The 18482-nt window shown below is 45.0% G+C and overlaps 2 protein-coding genes across 2 annotated transcripts in view; one reads left to right on the top strand and one right to left on the bottom strand.

Moving 5' to 3' along the window:
* The first annotated feature begins 1759 nt into the window (after positions 1–1759).
* B3GALNT1 (beta-1,3-N-acetylgalactosaminyltransferase 1 (globoside blood group)) lies at positions 1760–4366 on the top strand. The gene has a single exon (XM_032446650.1). The coding sequence runs from the start codon at positions 1781–1783 to the stop codon at positions 2741–2743; it is 963 nt and encodes a 320-aa protein (XP_032302541.1). The 5' UTR covers positions 1760–1780; the 3' UTR covers positions 2744–4366.
* The window catches only part of PPM1L (protein phosphatase, Mg2+/Mn2+ dependent 1L), an 80646-nt gene continuing 65754 nt past the window's right edge, over positions 3591–18482 (bottom strand). The window contains exons 3-4 of the mRNA XM_015872084.2: positions 14758–14919; positions 3591–11769 (exon numbers count right to left, since the gene is read on the bottom strand). Of these exons, the coding sequence (XP_015727570.1) occupies positions 11423–11769; positions 14758–14919 (509 nt within the window). The 3' untranslated portion in view covers positions 3591–11422. The remainder of the gene's footprint in view (positions 11770–14757; positions 14920–18482) is intronic.

Genomic DNA, 18482 nt, shown 5'->3' with positions numbered 1-18482 from the left:
ACTGCCCAGGGAGGTGCTGGAGTCACCGACCATGGGAGTGTTCAAGGAACGCTTGGATGTGGTGCTGAGGAATATGATTTAGCCTGGTAGTATTGGTGATGGTTGGACTAGATGATCTTATAGGTCTTTTCCAGCCTTGATAATTCTGTGATTCTGTGATCCTCGTGCCATTACACTCGGTGCGCTCCGGGGCGTTCTCCCAGTGTCACAGCAGCGCAGCGCAATGGCTGCGGGGCTGATCTCACGGCGGTGAATTCTGCGGCCGAAGGGGCCGAGCTCAGGTTATAATAAACGCCTCTTCCGCTGCAACCGGCCGGAGTCACCGTCACAGCAGCGCAGCGGGGCGAGGAGCAACGCGACCGTTAGACGCGGGGCGGCCCCGATCGCGCTGCAGGCGGCTGTGCCGGGTGCGCTGCCGTGATGCGGGAGGGGCCGCTCCGCCCCGCTCCGCTCCACGCGACCGCCTGGATACACCCGGCGACCGGCAGGACAACGGGGAACGGCGCAGCGCAGCACGGTAATGGCGGGGCGGGAGGCGGCTCGGGCAGCTGATGGATGGGCTGTGAACGGGGGTCCGGCCGTGCGGGGCTGCGCTGTGTGTGTGTGTGTGTGTGTGTGTGTGTGTGTGCCGGGCACTGCTGGGCGCTGCCGGGTCCCCCTGGTCGTGCCGGCGCTGCAGGCCGATGTGTGCCCACTGAGGGTCGGCAGATCCACAAAGGTGTTGAGAACGAAAGTTGTGAGAACTTTTTAGCCTTTTTCTCTATTAATAGGAACATGAAAGCAGTTTGAGCAGTTTGAGCAGAGGGCAGCAGATTGCCTCCTAATGAGATGTGACTTCTGGGTGTTACCTCTCAAAAGAGCAGCAGAAAGGAAAGGCCGTTTGGTTGGTGTGAATCACGGCCAGCTGTCCGTAAGGGCTGCTTCAAGTAATTCTTAACGTGGCACTGCTTTATGTAGCCCGGCCTCCTGCAGAAACACCTCCAGGCACTGCCAGGCAGCCGTGGGAGAACACGTGGTAATAACTTCACCTTAATGGGGCCCTTCCAGCGAGCTGTGACCCTGGAAACAAATGTCACCCTGAGAGGAGCAGCCCTTGAGCAGCCCTTGGTCTCTGCAGCCTCTTTGCTTTCACTGCAGGGTTTGATGTAAGAACAGAAGGGGACTTTCCTGCCGCCCGCTGTGCTGAGGGCTTTGCTGCGGTGCACTTTCCCTTTGCCCTCTCCCACCAGCAGCGTGCAGGGTTTCTGCTCACACATCCTGTGCTCTCAGTGCTGTAGCCGCAGGTGGTGCCACTGCGCTGGCTGCTCTATGTCCAAAAAAGGTGAAGATGGTTCAGTGCTGCTGTTTCGATGGGTAAGATGGTGAGCAGGTTCTGGAAGGGCCAGCGGGGCTGGGATGGCTGAAACTGGACTGCAGGGTTTGTAGGAACCGGATCTGAACTTTCTCAGCTCCACATGGTTCCTGGTTGCAGCAGAGTGCTTGTTCTGGATGCCGTGTGGTGTCAGCGTGTAGAGAGGATTCTCCTTGTGCTCCCTCTGGGATACGTGTGCATAGGATGCCACGTGTAACAGCTGGGCCAATGACTCTTGGGTTTGTCTTCCTCATTATAGCACACTTTAGCTGACACGCTAAGAAAAAGGGACTGCTTGAACAACAGCATTCTGAACGCTGCTTTTCCATTTCTTTTTCAGTAAGAGACGTACTTCAGAACCCGTGGTGCAGATTTTGAAGACTACTGACGTACTTCTGTAAATCGGTTCCTTCCCAGTTCGTTAGTGTCATGTATGTGATCCCATTAAAATGGATCTTTCTCTTTCTTCTCGTATTCTCTGTCGTAACCTTGTGGTACGTTACTTTTTATTCAAACCTTGAGGCTGAACATGTGAACAGCATGTATTTCTATGAGTATGAGCCGGTTTACAAGCAAACCTACCTCTTCACATTGCATCAGCACTTGAAATGCAAAGACATAAATCCATTTCTGGTCATCTTGGTGTCTTCGAGACCTAAGGACATGGAGTCAAGGCAAGCCATAAGGATAACATGGGGATCTCAAAGCTTCTGGTGGGGACATCGAGTTCTAACCCTGTTCTTACTAGGTCAGGAAACGGAAACAGAGGACAACTCTGCAGCACTTTCAGTAGAGGATGAAAGCATACTCTATGGGGACATCATTCGCCAAGATTTTAAGGACACCTACAACAATCTTACCTTGAAAACAATCATGGCGTTCAGATGGGTGAGTGAATTCTGTTCTAATGCCAGATTCATCATGAAGACAGATTCCGATGTCTTCATCAACACCGGTAACTTAGTCAAGTTTCTTCTGAAGTTCAACTCCTCAGAAACCATTTTTACAGGTTATCCTCTTATAGGTAGCATTGCCCATAGAGGCTTTTACCCAAAAACATACATTTCTTATGATGAATATCCATTCAGGTTTTACCCTCCATACTGCAGTGGAATGGGTTATGTATTAGATGGAAAACTGGCTCTGAGGATTTATGAACTGATGGGTCATATCAAACCTATAAAGTTTGAGGATGTTTACATTGGAATTTGCTTAAATATACTTAAGGTGAACATCAGTGTTCCGGAGGGTAATCAACAATTCTTTATCAACAAAATTAGCTTTGATATCTGTAAGTACAGACGGTTGATTGCAGTACACGGCATCGTGCCAAGTGAAATGATCAGGTTCTGGAAGGATTTGTCATCTGTCCCTTCAGTTACTTGCCTTTGATTCTGTGCTAATATATTGATAGGTGTAAACTTGGATTGCTTGAAACTTTGAATGCCAGTGTAAAAAAACCAGCTGAGCTGAAGTACAGGGCAACATGGAACAAAAACAGGTGTTGGGATGGCACTGATGGAAAGACTGCTGTGCTGCAGCAGCAGAGCTGTGAGGGCAGCTTCCCTCTGGGATCCCATGAGGATCCTGGTACCTTTATTTGGGAACTCCCAGAGCATGTTTCCATGTATCCCATGCACAGAGGGTACTTGGAATGTGCTGCCCTGCCTTGCTTTGACCCTTCTCCGTGCACTCTGCTGTAACCATGGAATGTCTGCCCAAATCTCCTGGAATTCATGAAGTGTCACTGAAGTGTAATGTTTATGTCCAGAAATGAGGAGGGAAGATGCTTCTCACATCACTGCTTAATGAAGTTTCTTTTGGTTCTTTTGTGACCTGCATAATCCTTTGCCACAGCACAAAACTTGGAGCTACCTTCTTACTTGAATGTATACAGCGATCAAATGTATATTTACAGTCTGTGTTCAAATGTATGTATATTTATGAACATGCAAAATAGAACTGCTTTGATGTCTTTCCGGTAGAAGTGCTAATGCCCGCAGGCCCACAGAGCTGGATGCAGAGGAGTTCACGTGCAGTTCAGGTACGAGTGGTGTTATCAGATAACATTGATGCACCCTGAGCTATTGTAGCTACGCAGGGAAGATTCAAACAGGTGTGCTTCAATTGTGACTTCATATCCATTTCAAAAACAGTTTTCTTGCTTAGAATTTTAAAATGAAAAGAATGACATCCTAGGATTCTTATGGCTCAAAGAAGACAAATGTGACTGTATCTGTAAAGATGGGTATTTCAGCCACTTTATTCATGTCAGCAAGGCCAAGGTTTCAGTAGTTTACACTTTTAATTGACGGCAATACAGAATTTGCAATTGCATGAACATAATTATCCCAGACACATCTAATACACAGTGAAGGTACCGTAGTTACATCCTGTACATCGAGAATGACAGAGCGCTGCCACCTTTAGTTCTATAGCTAACGTGGTACAACGTATTTACATTTGGCTGTCTTTCAGATAGTCTCTTAGAGACAAATTAGAAGAGGTGCAGAAACCTCCAGTACCCAGACTGAGGTTTCAACAATGCTTTTGTTACATTGTGGTAATGGTCAATATTGACTTTTTCTGTCTCTTCCATAACTGCGCGTGGTTTAATGATGGAATTATAGGACATTACTTTTTGAAATACAAAAACGATGTCTTGGAGAGAATGTAGCGTAGACAAGTATTACAGTGTTCTAAGAATGTCTGTCAAGAAGGTCAGACTGTTTCAGAAATGGATTTTGTTGTTGCTGCTGTTCACCTAATACCTAAAGATACACTATTGCACAACCGAGAGAATGCTGGGTGGTTCCTGAAACAGGGGAAGATGCAGCTGCTCCTTTGTGCTGGGGCTCCCTTGGTTGGTGGTAGCACTGTGGTCAGCTGCCAGGAGAGCTCCGCTAGAAATGTGAACTTGTCTGTTGGTCCTTTATACGTGGAAATAAAGAACCCTTGTTTTGTTTTTGTACCTGCCATGTTACATGTCTAGAAATAAATGGTTTCTCACGAGAACACTGATGCTACAGTACAGTTTGTATTGCTTCTTCAAAAAAACATGACTGTGGAAGGCTGTGCAATCTTCAGCAGCTGGGCAGGGAGAGCAGACAGTGCTCCTGGTGCGAATGCAATGGCTGTGGTGGAGAAATGGCTGCACAGCACTGCAGGAAAAGTGTGTGTGTCACCAAGCCAGCACTGCTATATTCATGCTCCAGAATGATGCTGATCATAGACTGCAGGGCTTCTGCTTTCTCAGATGTAGGTTTATAACAGTGACCTGTTTATGCCACCTGTAACTTCAGATGAGATCGATTCGGCGAGGAAGGAGCACTGTAAGGTATTACTGAATCTGTGCTTGAGTTTTCTATTAAAACTCATTTCCAGATATGGTTCATACTTGAACCCAACCCTATTATTGCTTAAAAGACTGTAATAATGCATAACTAAGATCACGTGTCTGCTTAAAGCAATTAGTGGGAGAAAGTCTGGTGTGAGCTGCCATGCAAGAGGAAAACAAGCTTAGCTCTGTGAACTGTTCAATGTGAATCATCGAGCAGGTGCTGCAGGTTCAGAGGCCTTATTCTCTGCAGTCAGTTCAGCATTAAGGTGACTTAGTTTGGAACATCTACTTTTTACATTGTCTAGTTCATTGTAAGTAGCTCGATATCTGGATGCGCAATGAAATAACGTAAATTTATCCTATTTCTTTTAAATTTAAACTAGAAACTGACTGGAGGTTAATCAGACAATGTGACACTGAATTCCTGATCTATCTGTCACATACATTAGATGTGCCAAAGGCCTTTGGGAGGCAGAGCTCCACTCCCTGCTTTTCATCTCTATTTTTGTCTGACTAGTGTGTACCATTTGGGCTGCTTTGTCTACTGACCGCTTAAAGCAGAGCTGCTGGGGAAAGAGATGGTATCTGTTAGACTACAGAAAGTTTTAAAGCAGTTACTGTGTCTTGCCATAACCAAATGCAAGTGCTCTGTGTAAGAAGGACAGCAAACAGTTAAAAGGAAGCTAGTTTGTTTCTTGGTTATGTGTAACCGAGTCCTTATTCTAAAGACACCGAAACATAAAAATCAAACGGAACAGCCCTCCTCCCTCCTCCCCATCTATATACTGGGCTTGTAAAAAGCACTTTCTCAACATAGTTACTCTCTTTGAAATGCCGTTCTGTGATTTTCAGCTATTCAGTATAAACCTGCAAGTCATAGGAGGAAATGTGTCTTATAGTACAGTTTCATGGAGTCATGCAGAATCAAGGACTGTAGGGACCTCCAGGGATCATCCCATCCAACCCCCGGCCAAAGCAGGCTCTGCAGACCACTTGCAGTGCTGGGGCTCTGCGACTTAGTTGTCCTCCAATAACGTGAGCCTTTAAAAATACAGAGTTCACCCCGGGTGACCTCTGCTGGGCCAGTTCCTGCCTCTAAGCACTGTTTACCTCCAGCCTTCTGACAGTTGCTACGCAGCACATTAATTTTCCAGGCCGCATTAATCCCAATGACCTGAGTGAGGTTTTTTTATAGTGGAGTGATGATGGCCTGTAGCTGTCGCGTGCATCCCAGCCTGCAGCCCTGTCTGCTCCTCAGTAATGCTAATGTCTGTGGTGGTCTTTAAAGCAAGAGTAAAGTGCAGTCTCCTCTGAGCAGCTTGCAGTGAAGATGCAATCTTAAAAACACTTCTGGCTTTGAGAGAAAAAATGTTACAAAGAAGCCTGCAGGAGGCTCTTGTCTAAGATAAAACAGCACTGTTACACTAAATGGAAGCTGCCTTCACTAAGACAAATTGCTTAAACATTGTGATTTTCTTATCTTGTGTGTTCTGTTCTGCAGGCTTTTCTCCAAGAAACATCTGCTCTGCCCTTACCGACTCCTCAATGTGCAGTTCATTTTCCTACTTAGTTTTTCTTGCTCGTTCTTTGAGAGCACTTCCACGCACTGTGGTAGCAGCGGTTCTGCAGTCACTCAGTCTGACACTGCAGTGCGGTTCTAACAGCTGTTAGCTCTGTGACTGTGACCATTGGACATGGTGAGGGTTGGAAATTTGTAAGCACGGATTGCAGTGGTACGTCAAGTAGTTGTTAACCACTGCTGGTGTTTATACCCAGTTTGTGCACATGGGAACAGTTTATCACTGAGCACAGTAGTGAACTGAACTCCAAGAAACTTCTTCCAAGTGAAACATGTTTTTAACAGAACTCGATTTTTCTTACTGAAAGGAGGAAGTTTATAAATCACACGTGGGTTCTGGCAGTTCTGGTGAGCACATCTAACTTCACCACTAAGTCCACCTGCAGAGGAACAGGAGCAAATGTGGTGTGCTGCTTCCTGCCAGCCTGCTCTCCCACAGCAGCAGCACAGTGGCACAGGTGTTTGCACAGCCATGTTTGCTGGGGTGCTGAGCAGGTGTTTGTCTGCCGGCCCAAACAGCCCAACTTTATAACAGTTATTTCCAAGATTAAAGCACACGCAGTTGCAGTGCATCTGTAGTGCTCTCACACCCCTGACTACAGTGTAGGAATGGCACAGAGCAATGTTCGACACATTTACATTTCTGGAACACTGTAACTGGCTACTTGTTTAGCTTGGCGGGATACAGGCTGAAATAGACGGCTGAGCATCTTTGTCCCAGGCAGTACTAATTGTCACCACAGGCTTAAAACGTGCCTTTAAAGGCAGGACCAAGTGCTTCATTTCCCTATTGCTCAACTGGTTTAGTTCAGCCTTAGTATCAGATATAGGAGCCGACCAACCCATAAAAGTGGATTCCAAAACATCAGTTAAGATCTGCTCTCGACGTAAGCTTCTATTTATGGTTTTAGACAGACTTCAGCTGCTTTGGCAGCACACGTTTTGCTTAACAGAGCAAAATACATCCAAATCGTGTGTATGACCCGAGACAAACTGACGCCTAGGACACAGATACCAAGGGCAAAACTGTATTTAAAACTGCTGCTTACCTGAGCCTGCTGGTACCATGCAAATAAAAGCAACTCAGAGTTCAAATCAATACTGACTTAATTGTAAATACCTTGTGAGGTATCGTTAGATATGACTTCACAGATTTACAAAGGTAAGTTATGCACTGACAGCACTGAAGGGCAGCAGCTCTGGTCTGTGTTATTTATTTTGTATTTATCTGAACATTCTATCCAGAAAAACACTCAATCACTGCAGATTTTGTACTTCAAGAACATTTAGGCCTGATGTGCTGATGCAGCCTTCAGAATGTGATCTGTGACCACCCTCTCCCTGACACAGCCTAACCATGCCCAGACCACCAGTACTGAGTGCTAACAGAAGCAGGGCTGTCCTGAGAGCAGCGATGAACGCTGCAGCCTCTAAGCCTGATCACTGTGGGCTGAGCAAGCTGCACCTTCGCCAAACATTTGGATCCCACCATCAGTTAAAGTGCATCCACCAAGGCTGTGCGATATCTATACAAAGGAACAAGCTGGCAGGGGATGCAGAGCATGGTTATGGCGTGCCAGGCTGCTTCACACAGTCTTAGCAACCAAGTGCCTGCATTTCTTAGCTATGCCTATGGATGCACGTGTTCTGCCTGCGTTGCTTTAGCAGCAAAGGGAATGGTCTGCATTAACCTTATAGCGAACATGTGCTGATGCCTTCCACTGGGCGGAGCTGTGAGATCACGGCTGACCCAAGTAACACAAGAATCAGGGAGCTCTGAGATGCATGTGGGGCACTTTAACCAAAATGTGCATCCTTTCTTTGGGCAGGAAAGCAGCACTGGATGGCGTGTGGGAATTGCTGCCTCTCCAATACTGGATCACGTTCTGTTGCACAGCTCTGACACTGTGGGGACATCTCTTTCCAGATGCAGGATATAGGATAGATGGGATGTATCAAAGCAGTGGAGGATCTTTCAGGCTGTACAGCAGCATGTACGTTATCTAATCTTGTCATCCAACAGCTGTATGTATCACAACAGAATTTGGCACAAATCAGTATGTTTGGAAAGCTAGAACCAGATTAGCAAGCTCCTTAGAAGTCCTCTAATGAGTAACATAGGTAGGCACTGCATATGAGGAAGACTGCACAAAGCCTGTCATCTTCATTAGTCCTTCATCTTTTTAAACCTAAAGAAGCTGTAAGTATAGAATCATAGGCTCATTAAAGGTGGGAGAAGTCCTCTAGGATCATTAGTCCCACCATCAACCCATCAGCACCATGCCCACAAAGCTAGCTTTGTTTAAAAAATAAAAATAAATTAGGAAATATCAACAGCCTTACGAGAGGTCATTGGCACGAACACCTTCATCCAGGAAAGGGAGCTACTACAGAGGTGGGAGTCTTGCTGAGAAAACTAAAGGTGCTGCAGTGACTGCTGCTGCAACTGCAAACACTCAAAGGTAGAAACAGGGCTGTTTCAGTAACTGACTGGGCGGCCATGTGAGTGAATAAAGTCTGCAAAACAGCTTTGTGTTGTATTCTGGGTTTTCTTAAATCCTTCCAGCAACCGTGCAAGAGCTCACTTTACTCCTAGAGTGTGCCACTGTCCCACAGCCTCCTGATGGCAGCTGCCAGTCTGTGAACACACACTTGCCATCACTTCCTCTTCCCATCTGTCTCAGCAGAGCCACCAGAGGGCCAGCCGTGCTCAAGAGAAGGTCTGCAGTTCCTCAGCAATACTCCATCACTTGAGAACGTGAGTTGCAGAGATGTTTACTGGCAGCCAGAATCCTTTCTCTGAAGTGGTGTTAGTCTGTAATTTTTTCTTGCAGCTGACCATTGTTCTGCTTCCAACTTCTCAAATGCCCGTGAAGGATTTGTAGCAGCTGTACAAACTTCTCAGCTTTAGAATTCTGTGAACTGCTACATCTAATTCTTCTTTTCCCTGGCAGCTGTTTGACAAACATCCCAGCTCTGTTCTACAAAGAAAAGCCACTGCAACAGAAACATCATCTGTGAAGGAGAAAGGAAAGGCAAATGCTGCACGCACCATGAGCTCTGCCCAGAGCACGGATCTGACAGTGCTGCTGCAGCATCACTGAGTCCACCATGAAACACTCCCACGAAAATATCACACAAGGTTTTTCATTTTGCAGCATTTGACCTCAAACACTTCTTTCAAAATGAAACAACTGAAGCACTCTGCAATTATCAACATTTCCTGTTACCCACTCGATTTAACTGCAGAATTGCATTTCAGATTAACTGATTGCTGTCTGTCCTGTTCAACATCCGAAACCTTCCATCCCCTGGGGAGGGGCAGTGCAGGGGGGTATCAGAGCACGCTGGACACTTTCATGCTTCTGTTTCTCACTGGCATGAATTAACCGTGACTCAGAGCAGTTTTGAAGGAGGAGAGGAGAGAATGTGTACATGTGAGGACAAGTATAGAATCGGAAGAGCACTGTCAGGGGCGACACATCCAATTAAGATCTGTGATAATCCCCAACCAAACTAAAGAAAGGAAGTTTGTTAGGGAAGAGATCATCTGGAAATCAAACTGAAAAGACTAAGATGAGAATTCTTAATGGAGTGGAAAGCAGAATTTGTATTCTTTCATTTCTGTCTTGAGAGATATCATACCTGCCCAACACAACCACAACAGGTGACACTATTTGAGACCAGCAAGCTCCTTCCTCAGAAAATGCCCTGGGTGGGTGACAAGCACAAGGCAGTTTTTCATCTAATTGATTGTGCATCTTCATCCAAGAAACAGTGTCAGTTATCACATCATATCCCTGCTTTAGCTCAGGGCCCAAGACAAGAGACTGCAGTGGATCATACCAGGGACTGTGTTTTGAAGGGAAGGAATCCCAGGGGACACAATGCAGGGAAGCCACCCAAAATACTAACATCTACCTCAGGCCCTGACGTGTTCCTCTGAAACGTGCCCTGTACACCACCACGGCTGCCACTTGTTTGTGAAGTGGCCAACTAAGTTATCAGATGTACAGCTTAGGCAATAGCCACAGATTCCAAAGTATAATTCAGTATTGAAAGTTAGATCCAAAAATATTTTATCTAGATTTATCACAAGCTTTAAACTGAACAGTGCAATTACACTGTCCGGCATTTATACACTATGCCAAAAATCAGTCCTAAAGTGGTCTTCCCCCAGATTAAAGCCACAAATTTGTCTGCAGTGCTACCAGTCTTTTCGTAGCCAGGACTTCTATCTAGGCAGCTCTACAGAGCACTCTGATTTCATTAGTTTTACAAATACTCATGAAATTAATTTTATCTTGCATTGTTTTCTTACTTGACTGTGAAAAGTCCATTCCAAGACCCTACCAGGAAGGAGGGACTCAGTGAATGGCACTCATTCTTCCATCACAAGAGAGCTATTTTTCTGATAGAGAAGGTGACAAACTTTGGAGTATTTTGATGAAGCATAACATTACAACGTGGCATAGAATAAATGTTATTAAAGGAATTCACAGGCTGAATAAACCTTTCTTCAGGTAATTCAGTACCTACACCTACTCACATGCTTGGCAGGGATTTATTTAATCGAGGGTGGAAAAATCAAAGTGTGAGAGCCAGTTCTGTGAAAGCAGGCTACTAGTTGGCTCTTTCCCCTCCTTCATTCCAACATCAGACCAACAATTACAAACCTTTTCCAACACAACCTTATCACTGCAGATTAAAAAAGAGATGAGAAACATTAGAGCATTGTTCTGAAACGCCACATCTACAAGTGAAAAAGCAACATCATTCCTATCACTTGCTTAATATTAAGCAGCAGCACTGCCCTGACCCTGCTGTGTATCCGAACCAACTTCTATTAGAAAGGAGAGGTAAGAAATGAAAAGCATACATGGGATTTGCAAAGGAAATTCTGAAATGAAAGATTACAGTTAGCTTCTAAGGAGCAGCAAGGTCACAGGAGACAGGTGCTTGTGAAGAAACTTAATTCTTATCATCACACAAAATGTATTTGTTGTATTGCTCCTTTTGTTAAGCAAAGAACAAAGCCCAGAGGAATCTGTTCTTTCTGTGTGGAATCTTAATGGTATTTACTAGAGCTTTCCACTATGTTTAAAACGTAAGAGTTTGTTTGAAGTTCGGTGAGGCAAAGAACCACTGGTAATTACTGTTCTTCTGTTTTGCTGCTATTCCTGAACTTCACCACCATCACTGTTATATTGTCGGGACACCCTCTGTAAAACGACTGTAGAACTATACTCTTTGCTCCAAAGTGTGGCTCATCCAAGCGTTCCTTGATGAATCGGACGGCTTCCTCGTTGCTGAAGGCATCCCACAGACCATCAGATGCCAGGATCATGAACTCTGGCTGCAGTTTGTCCAGGTCAAAGGTGAGAATATCGGGGTCAGGAATGACAACATTCAGGTTCTTCAGAGGGTAATCTCCTAACGAGCGGGACATGGCCAGGATGCCCTGAACACGCCAGGAGCCATTAAAGCTGATAAATCCACCTGGAGAGAAACACCAACACTGTTAAGACTTTCTCCGACCTCCTGCCGCATCCACTCAAAAATTCACGCTGTGATATCCTGAGGTTTATAAATGTTACACACCTCAGAAAGCAGATGTCTTAATTAAATATCACAGCACTGCAAAGAAGAGTTGGGTTGTGCCTTCCAGCTAGTGCTCTTCTAGCAAACTGCCCTGCATGAGGTGTCCCAAAAAATACCAAAACGATGTTGTGAACAAACCCATCATGAAGTATTAGCCTGAGATAGAAAAATGCACCGTGGCATCTGACTGACTGAGCCTACCATCACCAGGATTGGGGCTACTTCTAGTTGAAAATCTCTTGCAGTGCTTCAGGTTTGCTTACAGGAAGATCCATCTCACCCTGAAGTCAGGGACTGACTGAGCCAGCACCTGGGCAGCACCCAGCCCCACTGTGCTGGGGAGAGAACTGCACAGGGCCTCCAGGTCAAAGCAGAGTGGAAGCACCTTCAGTTTTGTGTGCCACTATCTGCACTGATGTGTAGCTGTATTTCCATCACTCTAACATGAATCAAAAGCCAGAGTCACTTGAGGACAAATAATTTGCAAAATGTCTATCATGGAGCATTAAAACATGTAACCAGATTGGAAGAACTGCTGTTTTTATATCTGCAAGTTGTCTGCCTCGGTGTTCTTAGAAAAACACTTGTTCCTTATAGTGATCAGAATGTATTCAGCTTTGTACTTTGCACTATTGCAATTCCACTTCAGCTGTGCAGTCACATAAACCTCATCCAGCTGCTGCGCTATGTTCTGAGGGCATCTTGATTGCATGTTACTCAGCCATCCATTTCCCAGCACTTTTTTCACGAGTGTTTATAACTACAGTACCTCAGAGTAATCATACGTACATACTGGAGTGACGGGAAGCAAAACGCCATTAAGAAGAGGCAGTTTTAAGTATGCATTATACAGTCAATTAGAGGAAAGCAGCGCTGACATCCATTCCTGTACTCACAGAGGAGACAGCTGATGCTGCTAACTGGTTGCAGCAGGCTTACAGTAGGCTTTGCAGGTAGTGCTTATACATGCAAAATGACTTTCCAGTGCTGCTGTCAAGTGGCTGCTGAAACTGACAGCAGCACGAGTTTCTGAGGTTCAGTGAAGTATCTGTTGGCACTTGCAGTGTTTTGTTTTATAAAGTCATCCATACAGAGCACTTAGAAATTCTCAAGAAAAAGCAAATGTTCTGCAGTTCTAGCTGTCACTGGAGAAGAAAAGACATTAAAGAAATAGAAGCTCCTTGGCAGCCACACAAACATTCCACACGTACAGAGTTCAGCTCCAAGGAGTGCATTCAAGGTGAATACAATTTCCATCAGTGACAGTCACCTTGTAGTGCTACAGCTGAGCATTTCTTCAAAAGCCAAGACTGTGGTTGTTTCAAGGCCCCTATTTAAGTGAATATTATATTCATTGCTCAGGACCCCAGTCAGGGGATCTGTGTTTTCTGCAGAAAGATGTACACTTTTCTGTCTCATGGGAAAGGATCAGAGTGCTGGGATTGCTCTCATTCAGCTGTGAAAGCAGCAGCACGAGTGTGTGGCAGCCAGCTCCCTGAGACAGCTGCAGGCAGTGCTGACCAGGACCTGTGGCTCATGCTGCTGCCTATGTAAGCATGCTGATGAACAGGTAATAGCAACATCTGTAAGGAAGCAAGGGCCCTGCTGTCTCAGATAGTTCCTTCCTTTGGTCCTGGCTGCAAGTGTTGGTATTAGTAACCTCATACTATGTTATAGGAACACTCTGGAGAAATCTGTGTGTTGGCTTCTGGGGACTGCAGCATGAGAGCCGCAAGCAAAGGCCTTCTCTAAATGCACAATTATACAGAGCACCTGGATGGCGTTGCTAAAGAGGCCTTAGGAAGCTGAACTGCTGAATGAAAGATCTGCAGATGTCCTTAGTACGTCTCCCAAGTACACAGCTGAATGAAGCAAAGTGAGACCAGAATTTTCCTGTTCTTTCTGGTACTTTCTGGTACCTTTGGGAACTTACTTAACCCTCAGCCTCTGTAGCAGCACGAAGAATCACGCTGCTCTTCAGCTTCCTCAGAGATAAAAGCTAACAGCAGAAGGCATGTGTTTGCCATGCACAAGCATTTATACTAGTGTGAGCCTACCGAATACCTGCAGGTTTTAAAAATGTTTTACAGTCGAGAAAAAATTGTATTATTTTCACTTTACAGATGAAGAATTCGAGGCAGAGAAACAATGCATCTCTAGAGGCGATGCTCATCAGTATGGTTAACACAAGCAAGGGGAACTTTTTCTTCTTCAAATAATTTGCTGCTGTGGGAACCAAAACAGAAACCATTTCAAAGGAGGTTTTGACAAATTCATGGAGAATTGGCCATTAAACTTGAAGCATCAAATGCAACTTCTGCCCCAGGAGGTCTCAGGTGACAAGTTAAGAAAGCTAGAAAGATTTATTGTGTAAGGTTACCATTTCTAATGTTCTTTCCTTGGACTCCTGCTACAGTGTATGTGTTTGTGCTCATTAACAATCACAAAAGGTAGCTTTAATTAATTAGATTCATGGTCTGCTTATTTTAGTAACTAAATTGTACTCAGCTTAAGGCTCAGCCTCTTACATAAAGGCTGCTGATATGATGTGTGTGCAGAAGCCTGCAGTGGTGCTGTGCCTGTTTATTAATTGTTCCCTGCAGAGATCAGGAGGGAACTGGCTGGGACAGTCAACTGGCTGTAGAAGATGAAGGCTGCTCCTCTTACTTTGACACCGCTTCATGAAGGGATAGTTCAGCCTGTTTCCATTTCTCTGTCTGAACCATGAAATATCCCTGAAAAGTGCTGTATTAATAATAGAAGATTTTATCTGCTGGTTTCTCAGTCTGGTACTTTTCACTGCCTCACAGGGGAAAAGTCTGTATTATTGAGAGCAGAGAAGAAAAAGATGAACTTTCAATCCAAAGCAAAAATGTTATAACTCACCGGCTCTTTTAATCCTCTTCCTCTCTTTCAGCTGGTAGGGCTTGTGGTCGTGTGACAGGGGGATGGCATTCCCGTCCTTGTCGCACAGCACGCCTCGCGAATCACCAACATTGGCCACAGTGAGCTCTTTGTCTGACAGCAAAGCGATCAAACAAGTTGTACCTGAGGAAAAACAGAAGGGAAAGGGTAGCAGAAACAAATAGATAGGATATATCTATCTGCAGTTACATAGCGCATTTTCTCCAGGGGCTGCCTGTGGCCATGTGGACCAGCAGCTGTACTGGTATCTGACTGAAGCATATTCTACTCTATCAGTGCCGTGAAAGAGGCTGTCATCAAATCTGACAGCTCTCTTCTAAGGATATTTGAGTCCATTAGATTTCCTCTCTTATCGCTGGGTACTACCGAGTCATTCCCTGCTCACTCTCTCTCTTATTGTTATTTGGTCAGATTATTACACTGAACTCACACCTATCTCAGCCCCTGCTCTGTATTGCTCCTGCACAGAATGGCAGGTGGGTGACACTGAAAATATTAAACTCGATGGTCTTAAACTCAGCTAGGAACAAACAATTGGCAGGAAAACGTTCTTTAGATGGATAACGGTGGAGAGAAGCTCAAAGGGGAGGAGTGTTTTCCAGTCTCTGAGAGCTGACTTCTCCTAATGGACAAGAGAAGCAATAAGAGAGAAAAGTGCATATTGGCAGCAGAGCCCACGTGCAGCTTTCATGAACTGAAGCTCCAGCACTTGAATGTTCACCAGTCAAACAACCTCTGTCTCCTCTCTCCTCCAAGCAATAATGTCAGGGCTTACAGCCCATGGCAGCCCATCCCCAGAGCTATGGCTGCAGCGGACAGCTGGGTGCTGAGGATGAGCTTTGGTGCACAGTGCCCTGTACATGCCATCAGGAGAGAATAAAGCAGATCTAACTGCTGCTGCTAAGGCAGGCTGTACATCGGAAGGGTGTTTTATTGGAGAAAGGAAACAATTTGACAGTTTTAATTACTTTGGCCTTTAAATACACAGAAAAAAAAGATCATTCATTGACCATAGTATTCAGCAGGCATAGTATTGTCAGCTAAAGCGACAGAAAAATACTGGAATAATTGCTTGTTTTCAAAGTAGTGACAGTACTGTTTTTATTTTCCTCATTTAAGTGATGCAGAGTAGAGTGAAAGTTGACCAGACCCCATTAAGAACGTGTCTGTGGTGCGTTTTCCCCTTGCAGCCAGGGTGATATGAGCTGTATTACCCAAATCCCCGGCATTAAAAATAAGCCCTGCTTTGGCTTAGGACCAGCTGTCAGAATTTCATTCATATTTTGGGAAAGAAGGACATCAAATAGGTTTTTATATATACACACTAACAAACGTTTAAAGGGAACGTTCCTGACGCTTGGATTGGATGGCAGTCCTAAAATTGTTACCAAATTCTTATGAAAGGTACTTGTGTCCTTCAACAGCAAATACAATTCATTGCACGCCTGCTTTCTTTTCCTTTTTCATTGTCTAGAGAAATACATGGCTGAGTTTTCGCCTCTGTTGTTAATTGGCATCTAATTATTCCTTACAACGAGGCACACACTCTCCTCCCATAACAAAGACTGACAGGAAGAAATGGCACAGGTTGGTGCATAGGTGATAGGCAGCATGCAAACCTCCAAAGCTGTTCTGACAGGGACTTGAGATCACCAGCCCACACGAGAGCAAAGGAATGGATTCAAAGGCCTAAATGAGGGATCCTCAGCCAGCACAGAGCAACACATCTCTGGGTGCGTGTTCTGACACAGCAGCAGAGCTGGCACATCCCACCCACAGCAGCACCCTGACTGCTGGATTTGCCCCCATGCAGCCCCATTGAGGCTCAGGTCTGTGTTCTGTGCTCTTAAATCCAAATTCTCAAAGCTGCATCTTGTGTGTTGCCGTCCAAATTAGAATTTAAAACTACGTTTTGGAGTTCCCATGCCAGTAGTTGAATATCCCATGGCTAGAATAAGCATAATAACCAGTAATAAACAGTTTGTTTTTAGATGCACTGTGTTCTAGAGATTTATTTTCATCTTAGTGGTCTGTCTCACACAGCTTTAAACTAAAAATACTTTGTCACAGAACAGGCACTTACATATATCATCTCATTTTGTGCCACTGACTGACACGCTGCAGACCTAAATGGATAGTTTCCTGTTTGTGGCTAAAAAAAACCCAGCAAGGACAAAATAACACAGTGCAGGTGCAGGCTCATGCCTCAGTATGGATAAGAATCCTTTCCATGTGTGCTGAGTGGTGTGGGCTTTGTTTATGGCTACTATCACACCTGTTACTGCCTTGGATGATGAGATTCTGCCCAGCAAAGTGCCCTTTTAGTAGTTTTGAAGCTCTGAATTAGCACTGCCTCCTTTTTGCACAGGGTCACTGGCTGCAGCTGGAGATCTGCACAAGAGTCACGGATCATCCAACAGACCCTGCGCTTTGAGGCTAATTGAAGTTGCAACGGTAAGTGCTAAAGAGCTTGTTCTACAAGTAAACCCTGGAAGGTATTGGAAAGAGAGCTGCATCATTAAGATGAGAGCAGAAGGAGTGCAGGTAAGTGATACGGCCATCAGGCAGCAGCGCTGTGGGTCTGTGGGAGGGAGCACCATGTGCAGGTACAGAGAATTGCAGGAGAGTACCAGTGGGCATTTATGCAGAACGGAGTGGAATTTAGCATTTGAGGTCAGCTCATTCCCTACCCGAACAAAAAACATTAACTCTTCACATGGATAAAAGCTCTCCTTCAATAAGAAAACTCATCAATAAACGGCGCCCCTGTTTGCTCTTATTTATGAAGCTTCTGAAACCCAAACGTATGAAATGTTTGACATGGGGAATGCAGTCATTGTTACAACCCCTTTAAAAACAACAACTCTGAATACAGCCTTCTGATTGTATGACCCGTGTGTATGAAGGAGAATGAGAAGAGCCAGAAGATCATCCCCATAGTGCTGGCTGCCGTGTGCATTGCTTCGGCCTCAGCAGCAGCCCCTGACTGATGGCAGCCCGTGTCAGTCCCTGACCCCGCAGTGCTGCCTGCCGCTGCGTGGGAAAGCAAACTTCTCTTACTTTGTTTTCTTCTCCATCTATTTTTATTTCAGTCATTTAACCTTGTGCAGAGTTAGAAGCCATTGCACACTTGTCAGTTGCCTCAGATTTAATGCAATTGCACAATGGAAAATTCCCAACACAAAGGGTCCAAAATGGAGAACACATGTTATATTGGTCCCTCGGTGCAGCTGCCTGAATAATGCCCTGCTGAGCAGTTAAGGAAGGAAATCACCAGGAAATTTAAAGCCTGTGGAACACTGGCTGCAGAAATACAGCGTATATTTGGTTTGCTTTTTTTCTGAGTCAGGTAGGATTAGTGGTGTTATATTTTAGCCTCTGCCAAGGTGCCTTATAGAAGTCAGGGCTGCACCAGCTACACTGGTTTTTAGGTACCTGCTTTATCAAAATGAGGAAAAGGAAGTGATATAGAAGTGAGAAAAAAAAGAGGGAAAAAGAATCCATCAGCACTATCTCTCTTCCAGGCACTATCTGATAGCTCATAAGAGAACACGTGTAACCTGGTCCCTTGCTCTTCCTCCTTTTCACACTCTTCTACTTGGAATTTTTGCCCATTCCTCCTTTGTCACAAGTGACACTGCTACATGCTCTTACCCCAAGCTCTTCAACTGCCACAGCTCCAGGAC

Source organism: Coturnix japonica, chromosome 9 (genome assembly GCF_001577835.2).
Source record: "Coturnix japonica isolate 7356 chromosome 9, Coturnix japonica 2.1, whole genome shotgun sequence".
In the NCBI taxonomy this organism is placed as follows: domain Eukaryota; kingdom Metazoa; phylum Chordata; class Aves; order Galliformes; family Phasianidae; genus Coturnix; species Coturnix japonica.
Note: the sequence above shows the minus strand (reverse complement) of the source record. Positions and strands in the feature narration are given on the sequence as shown.

Excerpts from the sequence above, each read along its gene's own strand:
- B3GALNT1 (XM_032446650.1), top strand. The coding sequence starts at position 1,781 with ATGTATGTGATCCCATTAAAATGGATCTTTCTCTTTCTTCTCGTATTC.